Here is a 14,302-nt window from a genome sequence, read left to right on the forward strand (position 1 = left end):
TTTAAGAACACATTTGTCATAAAGATTTAACAATATAACTCTCATATCCGTTGAAATAGCTGGTTCACTTCATACGATAGTATTGACTTTTAATGACCATTAATCTTTGCTAAGACGGCAAAGTAATATATACTACTATTAATTACATGACAAAAAACAAACATACATCGACATATAAGTGCAAAACAAATTTTACTATAAATTTAACCTAAAACGACCAAGGCACCATTATAAGAATAAAATCAACGAAAAGTATGCTTAGTCAACCCGCTTTTTTCTATATGCAATTGAAACAGATGCAAAGCCGATGGGCGGAACCAGAAAATATCAAAACAGAAACAAACAAGAGATCTTAAAATATAAGTTAGCAGCTAATCTCTCGATTTAATGGAAAAGTGTATGTGTTTATTTATACCTGTTTTATTATATAGAGAACCCCAAAACAACGATATTAACATTACTTCCATATTTATGTCAAAGCGAAATAACATAAAATTGACATTTTTTAAGGTTTAGTGTTTACGGCCTTTGCCAATCTTCGTCCAACCCTCTTCTTCTTCTGCTTCGCCAGCGTTTGTGGCAGGAGCATCCTCAGTGGCAGGAGTCTTAGTCGCAGCGACCTCCGAATCAGTTTCGGAACTCTTTTTCTCACCGTCTCCTAAACGGATATCTGATACTTTCTCAGCAATAGCATCTGTTTTATCGGTCTTTTCAGCCTTATCAGCGGAAGGCTTTCTAGAAGTAGAACGCTCACGGTTAGCATTGTCCTCGCGACGGAAGCTCTGAGTACGCTTGGCAAGTTTTTCCTCAACACGTTGAAGCACGGATGTATTGTCTACGGGCTTGGCACCACCGAAAGGATCTCTTTTAGGCTTGGAAGATGTAGTAGTGGTAGCAGAGGGAGTAGCTTCGGTGTTGACGTTGGAGGAGGAACGAGGTTTTAAGTTAAGACGAGGGCGCTCAGAGGATTCACGTGGAGGAAGGGGTCCACGACGAACCCATTCACGTGGCTCTTCACGAACACGATCGGAAGGATCACGAGCAGGATCACGGAAACGACCACTGTTGGTACGTCTCTTGCCAAACGGAGATTCAGCAGGTTCAGCAGGAGGAAGAGGTCCACGACGAACCCAGTCACCAGTAGAGCGTTCTTCACGGGCAAATGAACGACGAGGCTCTGCAACAGTGATGCGGACTGGACGTCCCATCAAATCCTCACCGGATAAGGCTAAAGCGGCGCTCAAGGTATCAGCGGTCTCAAATTCAACATATCCAAAGCCACGAGAGCGTTCAGTGAGAGGGTCAATGACGAGGCGAATGCTAGTGACACCTTCGCCGAAAAAGTCGCCCAAATCGTTTTCTGTTAAGTCAAAACTCAAGTTTCCAACATGAGCTGTAAAAGGGGGTTCAGAAGGGATGGGAATGGCATCACGTTGGTAACCACTTCCCATTCCACCCTCGCGACGGCTTTCGGGAGGACTTCTAACTGACTCAAACGTGGAAGAAGGAGCATTGTATCCGGCGTCAGCAGAGCTAGGAGTAGCACGATACGTAGATGTGGTGCGGTCTTGGGCTAATAGATAAATTGAGTTAGCTAAGCAATTTCAAAAGATTAAATAGAAAAATGATGGAGCCCAAAAATGAGAGCCGAAAATTAATAGAAATTTTCGGATTCCTAAAAAACACCCCACTCCAATTCAATCCAAAATTTTCCATTATAAAAAACAAAATACTTACGCAAAGCTGGCAAATCATCAATATCATCAGCCCAGTTAGTCGAACCAAACGACTCGTCACCCAAAAAGGCGTTCAAACTCATTTTCGTACTCTGATATCGTTCAGCAAACATGCCTAATTACCTAAACAAACCTTTTTCGGACCTATTATTAATAACTCATGATCAAAAACACAACTTGCCCATTATGAAATATTTTCTTTTAGATCTTCACTTTTTACTAACAAGATCGTTTTCTTCGTCGTTCTCGACAGATTTAATATTTGCGATTCTTGGCGCGCTGGTCCACAAGAGCGTAGCCCAGTGATGCCGTGACTGCTCAATAGTAGAACGACTGAAGCATTCCCGCCTGCTGTATTTGCTAAGGCGAGAAAAAGGGAGAATTGGGAGACGTCTCTATTCCTCACAGTCATGGATAATGAGGATTAAATCATTTCGGTAAATCAAGCATGGAGGAATTTTTGTGAATGTGAGCATTATAATCGCATAACGATAAGTAGCGTGTTGAGCAAAGAGGATTGGATGGAAGTAGTTTTTTTATTGTAAATAAATCAATGGAAAATTGGATATGGAACCATTGTAGCGTTTGCAATTTGATGGAAAGTCTTTTTTTTGGGATTATATACTTGTGATAGGAGAAAATGATTTTCCTTTTTTTTTTTTGAAAGAAGTCCGTATTTGATGTCAGCTTTCACAAATCTAATAATTCCTATAAAATAATAGTTTAAAAAAAAGTTCTTGAAGTTCAATCAGAAAACAGAGATTTGATTTTGCGATAAACCAAAAGCAAAGATTAAAATTGGCTTTACGATTTGTTCAACCATGGTTTGACATTGAAGTAAATCGCTATTGAAAAAACGTATCATTGATAAATGATAAATGATTTATTATTGAGCTCGATCAACAAAAAACGAGAACGTTATAGTCTCAAGGGATGAATGATGATCAGTTTTGTACACCATTGAATTTGTTTTTGAGAGTAATAAACTTAAACTTCTCAGCGAACTGGACTGTTTGGACAGTGTTTAGACTTCATTTTTTGCAGATTCCTTTTCTAATATGGAATTATAACAAAACAAAAACACATTGGCTTAATTATAGGGGAAAGGAAAAGGAAAAGGACGCGTGCTTGCACAGAAATGAATCGATGTTTTGGATACAAACGTAAACAAGACAATAAGGTGGTGAAGCAAAATTGCAAGGAATTTTTCTAATCTAAATACGGCGATTTTGAAATTCATTTCTATTCAGCTTATCATCCTTTTTTCATTCACTGACACAGTATTATCTTTTAACGTTGTATGACGAGATGCATTAGTCTATGCTTAACAAGTTGTGTAATATGAGAGACAAGACAAGAAGAATTGGGAATTCCAGAATATGTGCAATTGATAATATCTACACGATTTTTAAAAGATATATCAAGTTACGAAAGTTGATCCATTGTTGGTACATTTTAAGTTCCCGCATTAGAGTTAAAGGGCCGCCGCTTCTGCCAATGTTTATCATCAAAGGCTGGTTGGGATAGTAAGAGAAAATGAGGATGATACAGTTTTCAATTGATATTCGGATGTTTATTATTTTATTATTATTTTTTTAGACAATTGTCTTTGATCTATATTCAATGTGAGCTGAGAGCTGAGTGGAGAACGAAAAATTTCTGAAACAATAAAAAATCCATTAAAATATATTAAAATCATAATAATGTTAGAAAAAAAAAATCGAAAAAATTAATCAAAGGGTTTCATTGACTTGGAGCAAAGATAAAGGAAGAATTTGAAAAGAAAGTAAAATCTAATAAAAGAAACGTGTGAATTTGAAATTAAAATGGAATGGTCTTTCTTTTTTTCTTGGTGGGACGCAGTCATTTATTTAATTACCGACCAGCCCTTTTTAACAATTAGATAACAAAGAAAACCGATTTATTTCATTTTATATTTTTTATGTCACTTGTTTTTTTGTTCAAATTCACTCTTCTTATGATTTCTTTCTTCTCAAGGATTCTTTATGTTCATTTTCTTTTATTTACAAAGAAGCATCCGCATAAAGAGGTATTGTTTACAACAAACAAATGGTTGCCATCCAGGTTGCGAACCAATCTAAAAATTTCATTCAATTCCTTTATGCCATTTCTAAATTCAATTATATATTTTAAAAAGGAATTTATAATTTAAAAGATTCTATAAAAATCGTGGCTTTGAAGGATTTCCCAACATGCTGGTTTCATTAGCCCTACACCCCCAAAATGTCATATTGACGAAGATCGAATCCTTTATTTCTAATTTTTTTTCTAACCGCAGATAATGATGAAAAAAAGAAGAAAGTAACATTTATAATAGTCTTCTTTTAGTTATAATCAGATTTTCTGCTTCGATTTTATTAATTAATGGAAGTAAATTCAAAAAAATGGATTTATCTTACTATCGAGGGATTGTTCCCTAAAATGCGTTTCCCGCTACTGGCCAGTCGTTGTTACCTTCTTACTACGACTATGGGATTCTGAGTATATATAATTATGACATGAATTAAACAACGGAAATTTAACCATTTACACTGCTATTGCTTTTTTTACTTAAATTGTGTGTTTATAACAGGAATTGAAACACAAATTTTGTTCTCTTGGTGCAGTCTGCGTTTTAAATTTCTTTAGCGGCAAAAGCAAACAGTAGAGAGAGATTTTAATTCCAATTCAATTTGAGCAACAGCCACGCCTTTTCTGCTCAAAATTATTTTTTTGTTAAAAATTTTCTTTTTCTTTTTCTTTTTTATCCTTTATCTATTGATTTTCATCTTTGGTTTTACGAGTGGTATTTGCTGGTTCAAATTTTAAGTGCATATACCGATTGATTGATTGATTTGTTGATTATAGCTTCACTCCATTCTTCGTTGCATCCTTTTTAAGTTTCTTTTTTATTTCACAAAAAGTCTATGCCGAAGTTCTGCTCGTGTTTGGTATTTCATCTACAGCGTTTGTGTATAGCATTTCCCAAGCATTCGACTTTCTGCGAATAATTTCAAAATTTAATTATCTCCATTTTTTTTCCTATCCACCTTTAATCTCCCTTTTTACTCGAATTTCTTTTCTATCTTGCTCAATAAAAAAATATTCCCTCATCATTGATATTATTCGATTGCCCAATCTACTTTGCGTTTTTATATCCCTCCTATTTCGTTCTTCCCTATTCTTTAATTTCCTAATTCCGCTTTGTTTGCATTTTCAAGACCTCCCTATTTGAATTAATTTGGGTATTGTTTGGAAACTTTCATATAAAATAATACCTTAAAAAGAAGTTGCATTGGAGATGCGCGTTTTGGTTGCTGAGACCGGAAGAGAAGATAATGTGTCAGTACATTCTAGAGAAGTGTCTGTGAACGGCAGTGATTCTGGTACAGGCAATGATGCCTACAAACTAGAAACAGACGATGAACATCCGCCTGCCACCCCTGTACGTGGATTATCCACAAGATCTCAAAAAAGACCCTTCAGACCTTTAACAATTCAACAAGATGAAGATGTAGAAAACGACACTGGTATGAACACCGAATATAATGATGACAATTCTAGCTTAGTTAACACACCCCGAGACTCTACTACGTATGCCGAGACGAATTCACCAAACACGGAAAAATTGGCCGGAAGAGATGATGATCGATCTCTACTGAACTTGATTGATCGTGGTGAGATCGATAGTAAAAGACAGAGACATTACGTTCCCGTCCATTGTAAACGAATGCCCAAAAAGGAGATCACACTTAATCAAAAACTTTACGTTTCTCAAGTTATAGGTCCGGCTGATGCTCCAAAGTCAAAAACTATTTTTGGCAAGCGAATTATGCAATGGGAGCCTTCTCAATTTAAAGAATCTGTGTGGGCCTCCGAAATTAGCAAAAGTGGAAAATATCTGGCCACCGCTGGTAAAGATGCAATAATTCGTGTGTGGAAAGTAATTGAAACACCAGAAAGAAGAGAAACTTTACTCAAAGAAGGTCCTCAAAGTTGTGGTCGTTTCTTTACCCCTTCTAGCATTTTTGAACCTGAACCTGTCCTAGAATGTGTAGGTCACAACGCAGAAGTCCTTTCCATTTCATGGAGCAAAAATGATTTTTTATTAACTAGCTCTGCGGATAGAACCGTTAGGCTTTGGCATCCAAAATCAACCAAATCCTTGGCGGTTTTCAGGCACAATGAGATTGTTACATGTGTCGCATTTCACCCGATCGACGATCGTTATTTTGTTTCTGGTTCCCTTGATTGCAAAATTCAGTTATGGTCCATTTTACGCCATAAAATATTGCATTGGACGGAACTTGAATATGTCGTTTCTACTATTTGTTTTTATCCAGACGGTGAGTCGATCGTTGTGGGCATGTTCTACGGATTATGTGCAATATATGAAACTAAAAATTTACAATATGTGTCCTCATGGCTAATTCATCATTCTCCCTCAAGAAATAAAAAATGCCGAGTCACTGGATTACAGTGCGCATCTATCATTCCAAACGATTCAAAATCCGACAACGTTGTTTTAGTATCTACTAATGACAATGCTATCCGGTTATACAACACGGTCACTCACGCTTTAGTGTTGAAACTGAGTGATGCTCATCGTGTTAATGGCAGAGTACTTTCTCGTTTAAGTGAAGACAACAGTTATATCATTAGTGGAAGTGATACTAATGAAGTAGTTTTATGGCATATTCCCAACAAGGTACTCATCAATGCATCAAGAAAACGCTCTGTCATTCTCCATTTGCCCACGGAAACATTCAAGGTTTGTAGTGAGAGACTGACTTCGACCATCATTGCACCAGCAAGGACTGCTGTCGAAGCTAAAGAGTCGGAACATGATCGCAGTTTAATTGCAGAAGGATACAATCTAGTAAAACCTCATAGTCACAGATCATATGGAACACCTCCTGTACATCCGATTGATATAATAATTGCTACCAACATGGCAGGTATGACTATTGTCTTGTGTGTTGATTATGATTTGGGGAATTCCCATCATGGATTTAGAAACTCAAAATTTGGACACTTTGTGAAGCGTTTATTACGAACCTAATCTCGATTCAAAACTAATATTACTTTACCTTTTTTTATTTTGTTTAAGTCTTCTAAGTCATTCAGGTGTCATTTAAAATAGAGGACTCATTTTTTCCCCCTTTTAAATAATAGTTATGAAGTTTTTTTATGAAATTGTTTTTAATAATAGTATAATATAATATTCATTTTTTCGTGGTTTGTTAAGACACAAAAACAATTTTACGTCCAGAAAATTACTCCAGAATGTGCTGTAACTAATTGAGAGAAGCGTGGATTAAAGCGAACAATAGAAGGTGTTTCTGGTAAAAGGTTTTTAGATGTTGAAGAAGGAATGATAGCTAGCGGGTTCTCTGTTGAATGACTATTGCTGGTCGGAGTAGTTGATGCTAGGCCCATTTCGGTGAATGAATTAACAATGTGATCCGAGTTAACAGTTTGTTTCAGTTCTGGTAGTTGATACATGCAAAGATGCTCATTATCATATGAAGTAAAAAGAAATTTACTATCTGGAGACATGCAAGCTGAAGCATAATAAGTCAAATTTCCATCTTGGGTTTTTGTGCTAACCTTTGAAGGAACTCTTAATAATTCACTTCCACTATAAGCGTCTATAACGTAATGAAAATCATTTCCAGTTGTTAGCAATAGATATTTACCATCAGTACTGAATTCCACATTTGCAATGCGGACATGAGGGGGCAGGAATGTTAAAGGAATGTCTTGAAATGGGCGAGCATCAAATGATTTAATGTTATAAAGAGAAATTTTGTATTTTCTTTCACTAACTGAGGCAAAGATTAGTCCTGTAGCATCAAAAGCTGCAACAACGGGTGAACTAACATTGAGCAAACCCTACGTATTCCTAGTTAGTTTGATTATCAGTAATTGTTATACTCATACCTGGCAATTTGGAGACCGAAGGTCCCAAAGGCGAATAGTATTATCTAAAGAAGCGCTTAAAAAAGTTTCATCTGCTGGTGATACATCGATTGAAGTCACTGTTTGCTTATGGCCAGGAAAATATCGAAGATACCGATTTGTCACAACGTCTAAATAACGAACGGTATTGTCTTCCTTTGTGGAAGCATGTATTAATGAATTTGAATGATGAGTAAACCGACCTAAATGTGCTCCGTACTTTTTGCTTGCAAGTGATTTCACAAATCTAGAAGTTCATGGTCAGTTAGCCAAACAGGTTTCAAAAGTGAATTTAAGAAGTACTTACTTTCCAGAAATGCAGTTATACAGTTGTAAAGTATCATCAGTACACGACGCCAAGCACAACTCTCCACTGTCGTCAAAACTGAGAGAGGTAATTTCACCAACAAAATTCTGATTTTTCAGCCATTTTCTTGGTTGCATAGACGACAACAAGTCAAAAGTAATTGAAACTGTTGTCATTACTAAATAACGGTATGCTAAAAGGTGGGTTTCCTGAGAAAAATATATGGGTAAATAAGTTTTAAGTATGTATTTAGTGCGTATCTCCTATTAATATTCAGAATGGCTGATTACTGGAAAAGTATTCCAAAATATTATTGTAAATATTGCCAAATAGTAAGTTTTTTCTATAACATCCAAAAATTATTTCTAAAGTGGTGAAATTAATAGAATCCTACTAACAGTACAGTTCGTGAAAGATACACCATTTGCGCGACGGAGCCATGAGCAAACTTATAAACATCAGGATGCTATTAAAAAAGTAATGGATGATATTCATCGTTCCAACCTTTTAAGGCAGGAACTTGAGAAGAATTTATCTATACCAAAATCAGCTACTGCTACCACTGCTTCAGCGGTGTCATCTGAACTAGCATCGTATGAGAAACCAAAAAAGGAGCATCCAAAATTACGTCCCTCTAAAAAAAAAGCTACTTTGGATGATTGGGATATTCCTACAAGTTCTACGGAGACTGACACCATCTCTACTACTCATACCAGCTATATTCCTACATTGCTAGCAAAGCAAGAAGAAAATGAAGAAACCAAGGAAACAACTACTAATAAAAATGAGTCTCTACCAGGGACCTCTTTGAAAAGAAACAGAGAGATCATCGAAAAAGAAGAAAGATCTTCATTTCATTTTCGGGTAAAACCAAAAAACTTAGATAAAGTACCTAAGTTAGCTGAAAACGAGGGAAACAAATCGCTAGAAAGCAAGGAATCAAATGAAAACAAAGTGGTGTTTAAAAAGAAAAAGTCTGGAAAGTTAAGAACAAAATCTTCCTTAAAAGAATATGATCAATCTTGAAGAAAAAAACCATCTTTGTTTAAAAAAAATTCTAGGATGAAAAAATTTTGTATCCAATTCCTGCATTCTGTTCAACATAACGAGAGTAGCTTTTGTGTTGGGTAATCAGCATTAAGTAAGTATTCATATCGGTTATGAATGCTAAGTTGAACATTTATTCAATAACTATATTTGAGGTTTATTGAAAACATTTTTCCTTTTTTTATTTTGTTTTATTTAACATTTCTTTTCAAAGTCATTTTGGGACACTTATCTTCAAACTCCTCCAACAGACTTGAGCGTTTATAAAAAAGAATGTAGGAAGAGGAGAAATCTTCTCTCAAGTCAGTAATACCGCCCACTGTTCGAACAATTGAGTCATCAATATGGCACCATTCATTATTAAAAAGTACATCAGATATATAATGTCCATTTTCGAGCTGGCCATAATGACAGATAAATGCAAACAGGTTATAATTGCTAGGAATATAACCAATTCCCGATTGGAAACTCGGTGGTACCAGCATTTTACTTGGAATCTGTAAGCTCAATCCAAGTGGTGTATCAATTTTTTTACGACCCATTACGGATATTTTAAATCTCTGAATTTGTATGATCAAATATTCAGGTAGTTTCGAAATCATAATTACTTTTTTTGCCGACCTTTGAACCTTGCACACGGGACAATGCCATCCATCATGCCCTTGCAAGAGTTCAGGAGCTGAAAATTTTAATAAGCATTCTTGTAGGCTTACTACATGGGAGACATCGTCAATCGGTATCGCAAGCGATGTGAAGGGAGCAAAAGTAGTAGATGTGCGGCCACATGTCATACATTGAGTACGACTGCAAAGTTGACCTACAAAATTGTTGACCACAATACTCTTGTTAGACCGGAGATGCAAGTTCCATTCAATGTGTGAAAAGTGGGACAATGGGAGTTCTTCTCTGGCACTTAATTGATCTTCCGTCAACGGTGCTATCGGAGACCGAGATGCATTGGAGTTCAAATCTTCATGAAGTTTATCAAGAAAGAAATTTAAAAATTCTTGAGCATCGCATTGGCCATCGATGGAGAAATCTCTATTCAATGACTGTACAATTTCTAAAAAATTCCTTGGAGATATTGATCTCTGACCATGGTTTAATAAGACACTTTGAAGCAAGGAAAAGAAAGCAGATGTGATTTTTCCACCGGTACCCAATGGATTTTTGGTATTGATATTTTGAAGCAATCCTCTCCCCTGTAACATAGGAATAGTCAAGTCCTTACACGCAAAAAGACATTGCAGGACACAATTCATGTAACAAGTATTACCCAAATTCGTTAAACCTATAGGCTGATAATTTTCATACGATAAAGAACTATCAACTTTCTTAGGGTTCGCCAATTCCATGAAATGAGGATCCAACTTCAACGAACGTAACATCGAGTAAAGCTTGTAAGCCAAAGAAACGTCTTCGAAGTATCTTTCCAAACTGTAACAAATAACCATGCTTGGATGAAAAGGTGCGGATTTTAAAAAGTCATATATTTTTGAAGAATCCATCGATTGCAAACAGGATATTGGGATGGCAATCGTGTGCTTCGAAAAAACATAACCCTTTGAAGACTCTTGGGAATAGAAATTAAGAAAAAGAACTTTAAGTGATGATTTTTTTGATAGGGAAAGAGCGTCAGAGATTTGAATTACAGGCAAATAATGCTTCACCGCTAATTTGCTTTTTATAGTAAAGGCTTTGGAAACGGCTTGAATTGCTAACTAAAAGGACATGTTAGTATTCAAGATTGTAACTTGAACAAAAAATAAATTAAGTTTGCTTCAAAGATCATAATTAGTACAGTCTCGTCAACTATATCAAATTTATCTGACGAGAAGGCTAGGGAGCTTTGAATACAAAATTTTCGTGTTTTGAGCATTAAAAAAAATACTATGTACAATGTCGATACCTTTTGGAACTGTTTGAATTCTCCATAATGAGTAGACTTAACAGAAATCTCGAATCGGCATGGAATTTCGTAAGCAAGTTTTAGTGCTTTTAAATAGTAATAGTATGCTTTGAGTAATGAATTTTTTTGTTCAAGAGTTTGGGCCTCAAAACTGTTAGTAATTGAAGCACATTACTATAAACGGCACGGAAAAATTAGACATACCTCTTCAAGCCAGCGTTGTCCTCTGAAGGAACAGCTTTGAATCGTTTCATCTTCATTAATATAAACGAATGCTAATTCAAATAGTCTGTCGAAATAATCATCGGACATCCGAGGAAGAACCGAGTATTTGTGTTGGCGACTTAACCTGAATTGAACCAAATACTACAAGACTATAGCCTTTTTTGGTTATTATGGTTTCAATTGAAGCTATGAAGGATTCAAATTGGGACTTGCAGATACAAGTATTCCGGCGAAGGCTTAATCCGGAAGTTATGTAAGTACTAAGCAGGTTAGCTGTGGGTTAGTTAATGTAAACATCTTTATTAACTAGTACCAGAGAGGCAAGAAATGAGATTTTCTTATCCTTGCCCAGTGATCATGGATTGATTACTTTAGTTATAAATAAAGATAAACCGTTTCAAATATCGGTATTACTTGAAAAAAATCAAGAGTTCATGCAAACGGCAATGAATAAGTACGTTGAAACGGCATTTCAAAATCAGAAAACAACTTTGACAAGTTTATTTAATTATTTGTTACAAAATTGGAAATCATTTGAGACATGCAATACAAAAGAGCGTGAGTTGATGGTTCAACAAGTCGATTCTAAGAAACCAGAAACCCCAACTGACTTAGAGCCGTTGGCAAATAAGCTTGAAGGACCTCTATCAGAGAGGGTTCATTTGAACACTACACTTGACTATGAAGTACTGCGTGGTCAAAATCACTGTCAAAAGCAGAATACTACCCAAACAAAAACTACCATCTCTGGCTCTGAACAGTTATTCAATGATGAAAAGCCAAAAAAAATTATTTATTCAAAAGGAGGAAACGATGGGAAAGAAGATGATCTACAAAATGTTAATGAACCACAGGATGCTTACAGTAACGATCATGACATTCAGAGCAAAGACACAGAGCTTCTGGGTAACGAATACTGCTTAGAATGGAAGAATCCGCATTTAACTAATGTCGGTACTCTCAAAGCACCAATTTTACGTTTGGTCATAAAGTGTGTTCGGTGCCATTATGGAAGTGAAATTTCTATTGCTACAAAATTTTCTCTTGTTTGCAATAAGTGTAGTAATACTCTAAGATTAGTTTGGGTGCCTGGTGTGATTCACCCAAATAATGCCCGTTTAGGTATCCTCCATACTTTAGGATGTGTACCGGTTGACGTGATGCCCATTGACTGTCAGGTCTCTTGTATGGAATGTGTTGATGAGCAGATAACATCCTTTAAAGGTATTTCTTCCATGCAGCCCATGCTACAGTTTTGTAAAGTATGCAAAAACAGAATCTTGGTTGAACATCAAGATACCGAATTTCATTTGTTAAAACAACGACAAAGTTCAATGGGCGGGAAGGTGAGCGCAAAAAAGAAGCAAAAACAAAACTTAAACATTACGAAAGGATTGCCACTTCCCAATAATGGTGCTTGCGAACATTACAAAAAATCATTCAGATGTAAGTCGTTTATAAAATTCATAATTAACAATCAGGGTTTCGTTTTTCATGTTGTGATCGTGTTTATCCATGTGATGAATGTCATGACGCTGATCAAAATCATACATTTGAGCATGCTAATCGAATAATATGTGGGTACTGTGCCATGGAATCTTTCTACAAAAAGGATGCAACTTGCCCCCATTGTGGAAATATGACTGTGAAAAAACAAACCAGTGCCTACTGGGAGGGAGGAAAAGGAATGCGCGATCGCGTTCGCATGAGTAGGAAGGATCCAAGGAAGTACAAAAGGAAGCATCACGGTAATTAATTGGGTTGCATGACATCCATATTTTTTTGCTTCATTAGATACCCATATTGTATAAAAATTTAATGAATAACAAGTAGTTAATCTTTTGATAGAAGATACTTTTAAAGTCTTCGTATTTAACCAAAATAATTATCCTTCATCATCACTCACTTCATAATTGACGAGAGAAACCGAATTATCTTCAAGGATTTTCTCTCCCTTTAAATTTTCTGTAGGAAATTTCCTTTGCTCGCTCCTTAGCTTCTCGGAAGGGACAAATTTTCGAGCAAAAGGATCTTTTTTTGCGAATGAAGTCTCAGCAAACTTTGCAAAAGTCGAAAATGTTCTAGAAGAGGGCATTAATGTTCTTCTATAATCTAATTTCCTTATAAATTTATTCTTTCCTAATTCGTTATCTAGCAACAATAATGCCTTATCCTTGTCAGAAGAAGAGGGTGGTAATATATCAATGTCCAACGCTGCACGGTTTTTGAGAGATAGATCTTTAGCTTCTTGCTTTTTTTCAATTTTTTTCCTTTCCTAAGTTATGGGTTAGTTAATATGAAAATTTTAACGCAAAACAAATTCTTCTTACCCGAAACTGTTTTCGCAGCCTCTGAGAAGAAACGAAAGGATCCGACCAAAGCCTTTCATTTTTCTCATATATAAAGTTTATTACAGAACTATTATGCTTTTCTGACTTTTGCTGAGTTAATTGGGTTTCCAGCGCTTCAATTGCATCAGACGGCACCTTTTCGTCGTTTTCAGCTTTTGCAGGACGTTCATTGATGTCTTGAGGTTCAATTTTCCTTCTGCCTCCAGAAGCAACGATGTATTCTGTATTCTATTTATGTCAGTAACAAATTTGTTAAATTAATCAAACCAGTACCTTAGGATCCGTATGTACATCGATAGGGTTTGAGCATAAATGACATTTTAAGCTGAATGACCATATTTTCGTAGTATAGTATGAGCCAATCTCTTTTTTAACAGCATTGAATCTAGTGCCTTGTTGAATGATATTTTCACAATTGTTGCACCACACTGGAAATGGCATTTCAAACCGAATTACATTTCGTAATTTATCAAATTTTCTTTTAGCATTCGGCCCTTCCGGGGGAATATATTTCCCCATATTAAATCCTTGCATTTTTAGTGAGTATATAGCTCTTTATGCCCAAAATCAGTAGTTCCTAAGTTAATACTACGTCTAGGTGAAGTTCAGGCTAAATCAGTGGCATGCAACAGAAACATAATTATAACTCTTAGTTAATTCATGGCTTTTCAACAAACAATTTTAAATTACGTTTGCTAAATTGACGTTAAAATAATAAGGGTTCCATTCTACAGTTTCAAACGGACAAGGTAAACATGTACAAATA

At 35.8% G+C, this 14,302-nt stretch overlaps 7 protein-coding genes and 9 long non-coding RNA genes across 16 annotated transcripts; 7 read left to right on the plus strand and 9 right to left on the minus strand.

The window, feature by feature from the left end:
- Nucleotides 1-192: 192 nt before the first annotated feature.
- Nucleotides 193-1,993, minus strand: sce3 (translation initiation factor). The gene is made up of 4 exons (NM_001021626.3): nt 1,918-1,993; nt 1,870-1,880; nt 1,738-1,828; nt 193-1,573 (listed from the first exon to the last, which is right to left on the minus strand). The coding sequence occupies exons 1-4, from the start codon at nt 1,919-1,921 to the stop codon at nt 513-515; spliced, it is 1,167 nt and encodes a 388-aa protein (NP_595728.1). The 5' UTR covers nt 1,922-1,993; the 3' UTR covers nt 193-512.
- SPOM_SPNCRNA.5347 lies at nt 303-552 on the plus strand. The gene has a single exon (NR_194702.1). It is a non-coding gene; the product is annotated as a non-coding RNA (long non-coding RNA).
- On the plus strand, nt 743-1,207 carry SPOM_SPNCRNA.5348. The gene has a single exon (NR_194703.1). It is a non-coding gene; the product is annotated as a non-coding RNA (long non-coding RNA).
- Nucleotides 1,323-2,337, plus strand: SPOM_SPNCRNA.5349. The gene has a single exon (NR_194704.1). It is a non-coding gene; the product is annotated as a non-coding RNA (long non-coding RNA).
- On the minus strand, nt 1,979-3,857 carry SPOM_SPNCRNA.1463. The gene has a single exon (NR_150348.1). It is a non-coding gene; the product is annotated as a non-coding RNA (long non-coding RNA).
- Nucleotides 2,399-2,812, minus strand: meu11. Its single transcript, NR_150596.1, has one exon. It is a non-coding gene; the product is annotated as a non-coding RNA, poly(A)-bearing (long non-coding RNA).
- Nucleotides 2,614-3,545, plus strand: SPOM_SPNCRNA.5350. Its single transcript, NR_194705.1, has one exon. It is a non-coding gene; the product is annotated as a non-coding RNA (long non-coding RNA).
- Nucleotides 3,858-4,277: 420 nt separating the features above from the next.
- Nucleotides 4,278-7,009, plus strand: SPOM_SPBC18H10.05 (WD repeat-containing protein). The gene has a single exon (NM_001021627.3). The coding sequence runs from the start codon at nt 5,038-5,040 to the stop codon at nt 6,796-6,798; it is 1,761 nt and encodes a 586-aa protein (NP_595729.1). The 5' UTR covers nt 4,278-5,037; the 3' UTR covers nt 6,799-7,009.
- SPOM_SPNCRNA.5351 lies at nt 4,459-4,728 on the minus strand. Its single transcript, NR_194706.1, has one exon. It is a non-coding gene; the product is annotated as a non-coding RNA (long non-coding RNA).
- On the minus strand, nt 4,848-5,587 carry SPOM_SPNCRNA.5352. The gene has a single exon (NR_194707.1). It is a non-coding gene; the product is annotated as a non-coding RNA (long non-coding RNA).
- On the minus strand, nt 5,924-6,924 carry SPOM_SPNCRNA.5353. Its single transcript, NR_194708.1, has one exon. It is a non-coding gene; the product is annotated as a non-coding RNA (long non-coding RNA).
- On the minus strand, nt 6,969-8,243 carry swd2 (Set1C complex subunit Swd2.1). Its single transcript, NM_001021628.3, has 3 exons — nt 8,005-8,243; nt 7,680-7,944; nt 6,969-7,631 (listed from the first exon to the last, which is right to left on the minus strand). Exons 1-3 carry the CDS (start codon nt 8,178-8,180, stop codon nt 6,999-7,001), a joined length of 1,074 nt encoding a protein of 357 aa, NP_595730.1. The 5' UTR covers nt 8,181-8,243; the 3' UTR covers nt 6,969-6,998.
- A 12-nt stretch (nt 8,244-8,255) lies between these two features.
- On the plus strand, nt 8,256-10,957 carry wbp4 (WW domain-binding protein 4). Its single transcript, NM_001021629.3, has 2 exons — nt 8,256-8,336; nt 8,410-10,957. The coding sequence occupies exons 1-2, from the start codon at nt 8,283-8,285 to the stop codon at nt 9,028-9,030; spliced, it is 675 nt and encodes a 224-aa protein (NP_595731.1). The 5' UTR covers nt 8,256-8,282; the 3' UTR covers nt 9,031-10,957.
- Nucleotides 8,885-11,467, minus strand: ubp4 (ubiquitin hydrolase Ubp4). The gene is made up of 3 exons (NM_001356234.2): nt 11,165-11,467; nt 10,961-11,104; nt 8,885-10,772 (listed from the first exon to the last, which is right to left on the minus strand). The coding sequence occupies exons 1-3, from the start codon at nt 11,270-11,272 to the stop codon at nt 9,243-9,245; spliced, it is 1,782 nt and encodes a 593-aa protein (NP_001342719.1). The 5' UTR covers nt 11,273-11,467; the 3' UTR covers nt 8,885-9,242.
- On the plus strand, nt 11,317-14,221 carry SPOM_SPBC18H10.09 (zf-CHY type zinc finger protein). Its single transcript, NM_001021631.3, has 3 exons — nt 11,317-11,438; nt 11,502-12,631; nt 12,667-14,221. Exons 1-3 carry the CDS (start codon nt 11,356-11,358, stop codon nt 12,939-12,941), a joined length of 1,488 nt encoding a protein of 495 aa, NP_595733.2. The 5' UTR covers nt 11,317-11,355; the 3' UTR covers nt 12,942-14,221.
- saf4 (splicing-associated factor Saf4) lies at nt 11,633-14,070 on the minus strand (the record flags this gene model as incomplete). Its single annotated transcript, NM_001021632.3, has 3 exons — nt 11,633-13,460; nt 13,516-13,764; nt 13,810-14,070. The coding sequence occupies 3 exons, from the start codon at nt 14,068-14,070 to the stop codon at nt 13,071-13,073; spliced, it is 900 nt and encodes a 299-aa protein (NP_595734.2). The 3' UTR covers nt 11,633-13,070.
- Nucleotides 14,222-14,302: the final 81 nt, after the last annotated feature.

The sequence above is a fragment of the Schizosaccharomyces pombe genome (assembly GCF_000002945.2).
Source record: "Schizosaccharomyces pombe strain 972h- genome assembly, chromosome: II".
Lineage (NCBI taxonomy): Eukaryota > Fungi > Ascomycota > Schizosaccharomycetes > Schizosaccharomycetales > Schizosaccharomycetaceae > Schizosaccharomyces > Schizosaccharomyces pombe.